The sequence below is a fragment of the Dryobates pubescens genome, chromosome Z (assembly GCF_014839835.1).
Source record: "Dryobates pubescens isolate bDryPub1 chromosome Z, bDryPub1.pri, whole genome shotgun sequence".
Taxonomy (NCBI): Eukaryota; Metazoa; Chordata; class Aves; order Piciformes; family Picidae; genus Dryobates; species Dryobates pubescens.
Window position 1 is genome coordinate 135,448,270 of NC_071657.1, and position 12,472 is coordinate 135,460,741.

At 48.6% G+C, this 12,472-nt stretch overlaps 1 protein-coding gene across 1 annotated transcript in view; it reads right to left on the reverse strand.

The window, feature by feature from the left end:
• The window catches only part of WIF1 (WNT inhibitory factor 1), a 61,779-nt gene extending 49,879 nt beyond the window's left edge, over positions 1-11,900 (reverse strand). Inside the window, exons 1-2 of the mRNA XM_054178203.1 lie at positions 11,700-11,900; positions 11,431-11,570 (exon numbers count right to left, since the gene is read on the reverse strand). Coding sequence (XP_054034178.1) covers positions 11,431-11,570; positions 11,700-11,832 — 273 coding nt within the window. The 5' untranslated portion in view covers positions 11,833-11,900. The remainder of the gene's footprint in view (positions 1-11,430; positions 11,571-11,699) is intronic.
• Positions 11,901-12,472: the final 572 nt, after the last annotated feature.

Sequence of the window (12,472 nt, forward strand, 5' to 3'; positions counted from 1 at the left end):
GAGGTTGGACTCAATGATCTTCTGAGATCACTCCCAACCCCTAGCATCCTGTGATCCTGTCATCACATGCCAGAGTGCCACCTAAGAGGAAAACACATCTGACCTCAATGCATGCATACTCACTGAGCAGGACTTGTTACCTCATACAGTTAGCTCAGCTCAAAGCGTCACAGACAGCTCAGCTGCTTCTCGTACATGGATGTCAATTTTATCTTGTATAAGAAGAGACAGGATTTCATTACATTATTTCATGTGCTTTATTACAATCACAGCTTATTGCAATTACATTTTAAAATATCAGTCTCCATAAACCAAACAGAAGGGAAAAACACAAAGCTGACTTGGCATTCAAGGACCCATCACAAATGTGGTGGATTTTGTGCCTCTTCCACTTTTGCATTTTTCTGGGGTGCATTAGAAGGGCTGTGACCAGTAGGTCAAGAGAGGTTCTCCTCCCCCTCTACTCTGCACTGGTGAGGCTGCAACTGGAATATTGTGTCCATCATGGGCCCCTCAGTTCAAGAAAGACAGTGAGCTGCTTGAAAGAGTCCAGCTCAGAGCCACAACAGTGATGAAGGGAGTGGAACATCTTCCTTAGGAGGAGAGACTGAGGGAGCTGAGGGCTCTGTAGCTTGGAGAAGAGGAGACTGAGAGGTGACCTCATCAGTGTTGATAAAGATGTAGAGGGCGAGTGCCCAGAGGCTGGAGCCAGGCTCTGCTGGGTGATGCCCAATGGCAGTACAAGGGGCAATGGTGGAAGCTGAGCCATAGGAAGTTCCATGGAAACAGGAGGAAAACTGTATTCCCCATGATGGTGACAGAGCACTGGAACAGGCTGCCCAGGGGGGTTGAATATCTCTCTGGAGATATTCAAGATCCACCTGGATGAGTTCCCGTGTGATCTGCCCTGGTTGCTCCTGCTCTGGCAGTGGGGTTGAACTGGATGAGCTTTTGAGGTCCCTTCCAGCCCCTGAAATTCTGTGCTTCTGTGATCTCTGAGGTCTTTTCCAACCTTATTGTTTCTGTGATTCTGTACAAATCCTTTCAATTAGTTCTTAGTGAGTTAGGTCCTAGGCTGGACTTGGTGATCTCAGAGTCTATGCCAGCCTCAATAATTCTGTGATTCTTGTCATGGTTACTTCTTTTACTCCATAGCACTACTTGTAACAGCGTGAACCTCAGACCATTAAGAACACACTTAGCAAACTGTCTGTAAAAACAAAAGAGGTGATGTTGACTGAAAACATTTCCACTCCCACGAAGAGGGAAAGAAACACAGCCTGGATGTTTTACTCCAGAAAAACTGAGAGAAATCACAGAATCATAGAATCACCCAGGTTGGAAAAGACCTCAGAGATCATCAAGTCCAACCTATTGCTTAATACCTAACACCACCTGGCAACTAAACCATGGCTCCAAGTGCCACATGCATGGAATCATACAATCAATAAGGTTGGGAAAGTCCTCAGAGATCATGAAGTCCAACCTATCACCCAACACCTCATGACTAACTAAACCACGGCTTCAAGTGCCACATCCAATCCCTTCTTGAACACCTCCAGGGACAGGGATACCACCACCTCCCTGAGCAGCACATTCCAATGGCAAATCTCTCTCTCTGGGAAAAATTTCTTCCTAGCATCCAGCCTAAACTTCCCCTGGCACAGCTTGAGACTGTGTCCTCTTGTCCATTGGAATGGGTTGCCCAGGAAGGTGGTGGAGTCACCATCATGGGAGATGTTTAAGAAGAGACTGGATGGGGCGCTTGGTGCCATGGTTTAGTTGATGAGATGGTGTTGGGTGGTAGGTTGGACTTGATCTCAAAGGTCTTTTCCAACCTGGTTAATTCTATTCTATTCTATTCTATTCTATTCTATTCTATTCTATTCTATTCTATTCTATGCTATTCTGTTCTATTCTATTCCATTCTATTCCATTCTATTCCCTTCTATTCTATTCTATTCTATTCTATTCTATTCTATTCCATTCCATTCCATTCCATTCCATTCTATTCTATTCTATTCCATTCTATTCCCTTCTATTCTATTCTATTCTATTCTATTCTATTCTATTCTATTCCATTCCATTCCATTCCATTCTATTCTATTCCATTCCATTCTATTCTATTCCATTCCATTCCATTCCATTCCATTCCATTCTATTCTATTCCATTCCATTCCATTCCACTCTGTTCTCTTGCTCTATTGCTGCTTGCCTGGGAGAAAAGACCAACCCCCGCCTGTTTGTAACCTCCCTTCAGGTAGTTGTAGAGAGCAAGAAGGTCTCCCCTGAGCCTCCTCTTCTCCAGGCTAAACACCCCCAGCCCCTTCAGCCTCTCCTCACAGGGCTGCAGGTTTTCACAACACACAGTCTTACAGCTCTGGGGTGTCCTGTCAGTTCCAGTGCTTTTCAACAGCTATGCTTTACAAGGCAGCTACTGCTGTAAAAGTAGTGAAAAGGTTTTATAACTGAAGGTGCCTTTTCTTTTCTTTTCTTGTTTGTTTTTGGTTAAAGATGTATTGGGATATTTATAGCAAGGCTAAACAATGAAAATCCTGCAGAAGGGCTTCTTTAATGCAGCTTTACACCGCTGTGTAAGAAGAATAATTGTGTGGTTTACACATACTCCATGTAAATTACTATGGAAACCAGATGTAGCTTACACTACAAGGTGCCTTGTAACTCATCTCTGCTGAGCAATAAATTCCTCCCCCCACCCCCAACCCCGACCCCCCCTTTATTTTTTTTTCTCTTCTTGGCAAAACTCTGAGAAACTTTACTGCTGTTTTCTATCAGCAGATACAACAGATGGCTGGCATATGCCTGCTGCACTAAGAAAGTGGGATGTCTACAGCATTACTTTGATCCCTGGTGGCATGTCTACAACACTGAGATGTAAAATACCACAGCTGAGCAGAATCTAAATATTAAGAGCTTTGGAGCTGTGCTCTTGCTCTGAGAAAGCCCTGGCTGAAAAAAATCATGCTCGCAGCATGTAAACAGCTTCGCATGCCCCGTGGAAATTTTGGTGCAGAGGTCAGGAAACAAAGCATTTCCTCTGTTTGGTGACATGAAACCACACTGGAGGTACCACTGTAAATCCCAAGAGCACGGGTTTATGCAATTGCCTTGACCAACCTTCCAAACCAGCCATGGGGTTTTTGTTGGAATAGAAAAAAGAGTGTGTGAGAGACATATTTTTGTTTCAGGCTGAAAAGCATCACTGTAATCACTGGGTATGACTAAGATATTTACCCAAAGTTCAGCAATGTGCTTGCAGGAAGGTTTTGAAATGTGCTGCTGCTTGTTTTCTTTCAGGTCGTTGGGGAAATGGGGAGGGCAGGATTTAGCCTGGAGAAGAGGAGGCTCAGGGGAGACCTTGTTGCTCTCTACAGCTACCTGAAGGGAGGTCATAGCCAAGTGGGGGTTGGTCTCCTCCCAGGCAACCAGCACCAGAACAAGAGGACACAGTCTCAGTCTCTTCCAGGGGAGGTTTAGGCTGGAGGTTAGGAAGAAGTTCTCCACAGAAAGAGAGACTGGCCATTGGAATGTGCTGCCCAGGGAGGTGGTGGAGTCACCATCACTGGAGGTTTATAGGAAGAGACTGGATGTGGCACTTGGTGCCATGGTTTAGTTGATTAGATGGTGTTGGGTGATAGGTTGGACTTGATGATCTCTGACGTGTTTTCCAACCTGGTTAATTCTATTCTATTCTATTCTATTCTATGCTATGCTATGCTATGCTATGCTATGCTATGCTATGCTATGCTATGCTATGCTATTCTATGCTATGCTATGCTATGCTATTCTATTCTATTCTATGCTATGCTATGCTATGCTATGCTATTCTATGCTATGCTGTGCTATGCTATGCTATGCTATGCTATGCTATGCTGTGCTATTCTATTCATAGAATCATAAAATCAATAAGGTTGGAAAAGACCTCAAAGATTATCAAGTCCAACCTGTCACCCAAGACCTCATGACTACTAAACCATGGCACCAAGTGCCACATCCAATCCCCTCTTGAATACCTCCAGGGATGGTGACTCCACCACCTCCCTGGGCAGCACATTCCAATGGCTAACAATTCCCTCTGGGAAGAACTTTCTCCTCACCTCCAGCCTAAACCTCCCCTGGCACAGCTTGAGACTGTGTCCTCTTGTTCTGGTGCTGATTGCCTGGGAGAAGAGACCAACCCCCACCTGGCTACAACCTCCCTTCAGGTAGTTGTAGACAGCAAGAAGGTCTCCCCTGAGCCTCCTCTTCTCCAGGCTAATCACTAATGCCCTAAAATCGGTAATCTGTTAGCTTTCCCCTGGGCAAGGCAACAAAGGCCTTCTGGAACAGCTGGCTATTCCATTTTATTTTCACAGTCAGGCTACATCTCAGCAATATAAGATAATTCCAGAGAAACCAGTTGAGCTGTTTGGGACTGATGGTCACATTGCTGAAATGAGAACTAGCCCCTAGGAACTGTAGTTCTGATACCTTTCCTAAGCTCCACTTTACAATAGAGAAATTGTGCTAGGAAATGCAGTGATAACATATCTCCCCTCTTCCCAAGAGGTGAGCAGCTTTTTGCTTTCACAGAATCACAGAAACATTCAGGTTGGAAAAGGCCCTCAGCATCACCAAGTCCAACCAGAACCCTGCTCTGCAAGGTTCACCCCTAAACCATAGCCCCAAGCACCACATAGAACACAGAATTGTCAGGGTTGGAAAGGACCTCAAGAATCAGCCAGCTCCAAGCCCCCTGCCACAGGCAGGGACACCTCACACTACATCAGGTTGCTCACAGCCACATCCAGCCTGGTCTTCAAAACCTCCAGGGATGAAGCTTCCACCACCTCCCTGGGCAACCTGTGCCAGTGTCTCACCACCCTCATGGGGAACAACTTCTTCCTAACATCCAATCTGAATCTTCCCATTTCTAGTTTTGCTCCATTCCCCCCAGTCCTATCACTCCCTGACACCCTCAAAAGTCCCTCCCCAGCTTTCTTGTAGTCCCCTTCAGACAATGGAAGGCCACAATGAGGTCTCCTCAGAGCCTTACATCCAAACCATCTTTAAAAACAACCAGGCTCAGTGACTCAACCACCTCCCTGGGCAGCACATTCCAATGCCTGACCACTCCTGCTGGGAAAAAACTTTTCCTCATGTCCACTTTACTCCAGGTTATCAGTAACTCTAACAAGAAGTAACTCTAACCAGAAGTAACTCAGTCTTTCCAGTAGGGACAGGTCCAATGCCTCTTTTAAGAGCTGTGAGGACTGAACTCTCCTTACACTTGCACCCTTGTGACTAGGAGCACTCTCAGACCAAAGACCTTTCCCCAGCACTTGCTCCCTTTTCACACACATGCACATCCCTGTCATAAGGCAGAACCACCCCTGCCATATCACAACTTCAGCACATAATATAGATGCAATATCCATGCACCCTCAGGTACATAGAACAGGACAGAACAGGACAGAACAGGGTAGAATAGAATAGAATAGAATAGACCAGACCAGACCAGACCAGACCAGGTTGGAAAAGACCTTTGAGATCATCAAGTCCAACCTATCACCCAACACCATCTAATCAACTAAACCATGGCACCAAGCACCTCATCTAGTCTCTTCCTAAACACCTCCAGGGATGGTGACTCCACCACCTCCCTGGGCAGCACATTCCAATGGCCAATCTCTCTTTCTGGGAAGAACAGAAACATGCATCCTCCAGTCACTAGAGCATGTCCTATACCTGCACCAGCACAGGACTTAGTATTCAGGTGCACATCATGAGCACTCATTCAGCTGTGCAGCAGGAGAGGAGCCATGGGATACTCCCAAGAGGTGAGAGTAGGAAGCCAGCTGCTACAGTAATTCATCTGATCCCAAACACTGCCATAACTGAAAGGAAGAAAGCAGTCTGGGTAAGTTGTGGCCCAAACCAATTGTTTCAGCCCAGAGGCTGCTACAAAACAAACACTGCAACTTGCTTTTTGGTTTCTTTTTTCATCTCCTGTCTATTAAATCACCTCATCTGCTACTCTCACTGAGGATTTGCTTCCTGTGCACTGAAGCATATTTGGTTTGGGGGATTTGGAGCTTAAATACTTGTCCTAAGTTCCTAAATGCTGTAAAGATGATGTTAACTCTGCTGTCTTTGGCACCTTCAAGTGATGGATGCAGTGAAATGTGCAGCAGTATTAGTGTAACAGAGTTTATTCCTGTCTCACTGGGAAGTCTTTCAGTGCAATCTTTCCCAGAGGACAAGACCCCCACACACAAAAGTCTTTAGTCTTTCCTTTTGCATAAGTTGATGTTATCATAGAATCAATAAGATTGGTAAAGACCTCAGAGAACATCAAGTCCAACCTATCACCCAGCACCTCATGACTAACTAAACCATGGCTCCAAGTGCCACATGCAATTCCTTTTTGAACACCTCCAGTGATGGTGACTCCACCACCTTCCTGGGCAGCACATTCCAATGCCCAATCTCTCTTTCTGTGAACAACTTTCTCCTCACCTCAAGTCTAAACTTCCCCTGGCACAGCTTGAGACTGTGTCCTCTTGTTCTGCCACAGGTTGCCTGGGAGAAGAGACCAACATCCACCTGGCTACAACCTCCCTTCAGGTAGTTGTAGAGAGCAAGAAGGTCTCCCCTGAGCCTCCTCTTCTCCAGGCTACGCAACCCCAGCTCCCTCAGCCTCTCCTCACAGTGCTGTGCTCCAGACCCCTCCCCAGCCTCCCTGCCTTTCTCTGGACACATTCAAGTGTCTCAATGTCCTTCTTAAATTGAGGGGTCCAGAACTGGACACCGTACTCAAGGTGTCAAGGTATCAATGCTATCTTTGGTACCTTCGAGTGATGGATGCAGTGAAATGTGCTGCAGTATGAGTACCACACAGTTTATTCTTGTCTCACTGGGAAGACTTTAAGTGTAATCTTTCCCAGAGGACAAGACACACACACACACCACCCCCAAAAGTCCTTAGTCTTTCCTTTTGCAGTAACCATATATAAAAGCAAGAAGCACACCAGTGAGCTCTAGTGGTCACACAGATGACTACTGTGTGCTATATATTACCACTGATTTTTGCTTTCTTCCTACCAAGGAGCAATCTTAGTAACTACTAATTTAATGAGACTCTATTTTTTTTTTTCCTTCTGAAGAAAATGAGGCAGCAGTGTGCCCAGGTGGCCAAGAAGGCCAATGGCATCCTGGCATGCACCAAGCCTCCTGACATGGGCAGGGATACCTCATGCTAGATCAGGCTGCTCAGAGCCACATCCAGCCTGGACTTAAAAACCTCCAGGAATGAGGCTTCCACCACCTCCCTGGGCAACCTGTGCCAGGCTCTCACCACCCTCAAGGGGAAGAACTTCTTCCTGACATCCAATCTGAATCTGACCCATTTCTAGTTTTGCTCCATTCCCCCTAGTCCTGTCACTTCCTGACACCCTCAAAAGTCCCTCCCCAGCTTTCTTGTAGCCCCCTTCAGATCCTGGAAGGCCACAGTAAGGTCTCCTCGGAGCTTTCTCTTCCCCAGACTGAACAGCACCAACTCCCTCAGTCTGTCCTCATAGCAGAGCAGCTCCAGCCTTCTGATCATCCTCGTGGCCCTTCTCTGGACACCTTCCAGCACCTCCAGATCCTTCCTGTAATAGGGGCTCCAGAACTGGACTGATAAGTATTGCCACTCCCTGGGCTGGATTATTTACTCACAACATGGATCATTATTTATCCCAGGAGAAGGTAGATGGAATCTGCCCATATGATAGCTATATGCGCTTTCCACAGGTGTAAACAGAGATGCAAGGTGTCTGTCAGGAGACACTCAGCCCTACTCTGCTGGAGATCCCAGATGTGCTGAACTGACCTTGGCTGGCACCTACCCAGCCACTCTCTCCCTCCCCTGCCTTGAGATCAAGGCAAGGAACCATATAAGGACACAGACAGGATCTCTTGTAGCTGCTAAGGAGAAGTCTGCTATCTATAGACCCCAAAAGGATCGAGCTACTGCTAGATGCTGCAGCATATACTACTAACAGCCCCCCAAAACCTTGGAGCCCTTGAAAAACATCTTCAAATCAAGTGGAACACAAAGCTAAAAGGTCTATAAGGCCCAAGACACAAGACTCACTGAAATTGTTTCCGTTTTACCAAACAAAAGACAACTGTGTGCTAGTTCACAGCTGTTCTACCAAAAGCAACCTAGTACCTCAATATCTTCAATACCTTTCTTTATTTCAAAGAATACTAGCTGCCATTTCTTTTATTCCTCTCCTCTCCGAGACTAACCTCTACTCTCCCCTCCCCTCCCCTTCCCTCTCCTCTCCTCCCCTTTCCTCTCCTCTCCAAACCTCTTCTGTCCTCTCCGAACTGAACCTCTCCGAACCAAACTCCTCTCTGAACCTCTCCTCTCCTCTCTGAACCTCTCTGAACCTCTCCTCTCCTCTCTGAACCTCTCCTCTCTGAACCTCTCCTCTCCTCTCTGAACCTCTCTGAACCTCTCTGAACCTCTCCTCTCTGAACCTCTCCTCTCCTCTCTGAACCTCTCTGAACCTCTCCTCTCTGAACCTCTCCTCTCTGAACCTCTCCTCTCCTCTCTGAACCTCTCTGAACCTCTCCTCTCCTCTCTGAACCTCTCTGAACCTCTCTGAACCTCTCCTCTCCAAACCTCTCCTCTCCAAACCTCTCCTCTCCAAACCTCTCCCCTTCCTCTTCTTTTCCCACTTCCACTTCCTCAACTTAGGAAATTCTCACAAAAAAAAAGCTATTCTTATAGGACAAAGCTACCAAGCACATGGTAGTTTCCTGGCTGTGCCAACAGACACTTCTAAGAATAAGTATACTTAAAGCCAGAACACTTTTCAGTGTTCAACCAGTGTAATACACCTGTTTAAATGTACTCATTTCTTCCTCTCATGAAACGCTGGAGATTCTGGAGAACCCGGGTTCTTTTGCCACAGATAAGTTTTATCCCACTTCTCCTTGCAAACCTGCTGCCAGCAATGATGTTGCTGCCCTGTGGGCCACAGAGGGAGTACTCATGCCCTATTTCCTTCCCCTTCTCATAATGTAAAGGGCTGGGTGACATCAGGGCAGTAATTGCCCTGGTTTCCATGAGACCTCATTGCTCTCTGCAACTACCTGAAAGGACGTTGTAGAGAGGTTGGTGCTGGTCTCTTCTCACAGGTAGTACTGACAGAACAAGAGGGAATGGCCTCAAGCTGCCACTGGGGAGGTTTAGACTGGACATTAGGAAACGTTTTTTCACAGAAAGAGTGGTCAGGCATTGGAATGTGCTGCCCAGGGAGGTGCTGGAGTCCCCAAGCCTGGATATGTTTAAGGGTCATCTGGATGAGGTGCTTGGGGATCTGGCTTAGAGGTGAGCCTTGTGGAGTAGGGTTCTGGGTTGGACTTGGTGATCCTGAGGGTCTTTTCCAACCTGAATGTTCATGATTCTGTGACTGCAAGAGCTTTGAGTAACAGGCAGCTGTACTCACCTCGGAGGGATGCAAACCCAACAGGACTACTGGTGGTAAAACAAAACAGGTATTTTCCCTAGGATGCTAAGTGTGTCCATTTTTTAACCCAACTCCTAAAACACAAGGGGGGTGAAACCCCTGCCTTAACTGAGGCTGCTGGTGGAAACCCTGCTCTTCATCTGCAGACCTGCATAGGTGTATAAATATCCACAGCCCTAAGATGGAGTGGAAATGTTTAGATTCATGCACTGTGCACACAGATGAACGTGCAAGGAGCAGCTAGATGGGATTATAAAGACCTCCAAACACAGAGTCTCAGTTTTAACTCTTGCTTGACCCATAAATATCTGAAAGTTGACACACACTGTTCTAGAAACAGAGTTGCACAGCGATGGCACTTCAACCATTTGGCTATTTCACTTACAAATTATGTTCTGCCTAACAGGGATTGAGTAATTCAGCAAAGAGGGATAATGGGTTAAATAGCTTTGATGCTGCTCCAGAGGGCTTCTGTCCTGCCAGTTGCATCAAGGGCAACACTTGTCTATGCTGTCTTTAAGCCTGGCACTCTTCTCACTGAAATCAGTGTTGCAATCATCTTCTCCTAATGAGCTACCTGTAGGCAGCAAAGGAAGGAGAGCACAAGAAAGGACAGCAAGAGAAGGGCAGGGTTAAGTCTATACATCTCAGTCCTCCTTTACAGAGAAAGAAGTAGCTTTATCATGGACAGCAACTGAAGCTGGCCAAGAAATAGAGCAGGAAGTACAGTCCCAAAACAGGCTCATTATTCCTAGGTATTTAAACACCAACCCTTGGTGTTGTTTTCTCTGTAAAGCTGGACTGGAATGTCAAAAGCTTTGAGCAAGGCACTTAGCCTTTGTGACTAAGTTTTGTCTCTCCACATTCCCCTCCCTCTCTAAAAAGAAAAGGAGGTGAAGTGTTTCCTAAACTCAAAGGTGTTGCGAAGACAGCAAAAAATACAAGTGCCTCAGACAACACCTCAGAGACAAACAAATCCTGGAGCTGGAAAGAGGATTTTAAAACAACCAAAACCACAAACGACTTTGTGAAGCTGCGGTTAGCAGAATTATCCACCCAATTTTCATGCAATATTTGAAGGTAAATACTGTTTCATTTTTACCAAGCTCTTTGCTGTGTGAAGCCAATGGATTCATCTTTTACATTGCAATTTCTTTTCCTGTGGCCACGATAAGGTACTCAAAGAGCGTTTCAGCTTTATGCAAATGTAACATATGCTGCCAGTGTGTCAAATCATGCATATGGTTATTCACAGAAACGTCATGCATTCTTATCTTTCCCCACAAAGGGATCCAAAGATACTCAATACACCGCAGATTTACATCGTCTTCCAATTAAACTCGGCGAAATTAGGTCTACAAAAGAGAGTGATTACGTACCAGAACGACACACCAAGCGTTCACGCTTAGCAAATAGATGGGTGAATAATAACCTGTAGTGCACGTCCGTAAGCTAAAGAAAGCCGAAAGAAAATTGCACCCCGACGACTACGCTCAGGCGAACTTTTATTCAAACTAAAACGTAACCGGCGTCTTGCTGGTGAATCCCGGCCGCCGCCTCACGCCTGGGCAGCCTGCCGGGCTCTCCGCCGTCCGAGGCGCCCGGCTCTCCCACGCACTTCGCAACCCTGCCTCCAGATGCGCTTTCCCGACGACCTGTCCGCTTCTCTCGCCGCTCGCCAGCCTTCCCCATGGCCTTTCGCCTCCCGCGTCCCCGCTGCCCGCGCCTGCCTCGGCACTCCGCAGGGTTTCGGGCGCTGCCCACGACGGTCGGCAAGGGGCACGACAGCAGCCACCGCAGCCGGGGCCGCCCCAGCGCATCTCGGAGCGGGTTTTTCTCAACTACTCCAAAGCCAAACCACCCGCCTAAGTTTAAAGAGCCGCCGCGGCCCCATCTTTGCACCTACCCGTCCCGTTGCCTGCCAGGTGAAGTTCATGGCTTGGATGCTGACGGGGATGGCGGGCATTCTCTGCTGGGCTTTCCTGAAGTCGTGCGTGAAGGGGGCCATCTTCCCCTCGGACACGATCAGAATATCCTCCTCGAAGCCTGCGGAAGGCAAAGGGGTGCGATGAGCGGGCAGCTGAGCCGAACCAGGCTCCGCGCCGCGCCGGCATCCTGCCCGCAAGCCTCGGCCGCCCCGACGCGGCAGCCGGCTGGGGTAGCGTCCCCGCTTACCGATGAGGACTCTGGCTTGCTGGGCGTCGATCCACATGTAGAGCGTGTCGGCCTGCCGCGGCGCGGCCCGCAGGCTGCAGAGGCTGAGGGCGCCGCAGAGCAGCGCGGCGCACAGCCGCCCCGCCGGGGCCATGCTCCGCGCACCGCCCGGAGCCCGCCGCTGCCGCTCCGGCCGCGCCTCTCTCTGCCCCTGTGCGCCCGCAGGAGGGAGGAGGGCGCGGCGCGGGGAGGTCCCGCCGGAGGCGGCGGGAGGGGGCGCGGCTCCCGGTGGGTGGCGAGGGACTGTGGGCTTCGAGCTCCTCCGGGCGCTCCCCTTACCCCAGCCGCGGAGGGCGGCTGCACGGCCGAGCAGCGCGTAGCGGCAGTGCAGCGAAGACACTCAGCCCTTCGCTCCGTCGGGTCCGGGCGGCACAGCCAAGCGCCGGGACAGGGTGCGTGACACGCCGCACACCTCCCTTCTCCCAGGAGGCGTGCCTCGGAGCAGCAGAGCCTGGCACACGCCGTGCACAAGGTACCGCCTATCCGTGCCCCGCTACCGCGGAGCACCACACCAGGACAGCCTGGCACTCAAGGTGGCAGCATCGCAGTCACAAAATGAACTCACGACTGGTCACCTGTACACGCTTGCGATTGTGTCGGGGCCGATGAAGCGTCACTGAAATGTCTGTGGCAGAAGTGCAGTCTGCCTTCACACATTATTAGAATCATAGAATTGTCAGGGCTGGAAGGGACCTCAAGGATCATCTAGTTCCAACCCCCCTGCCATGGGCAGG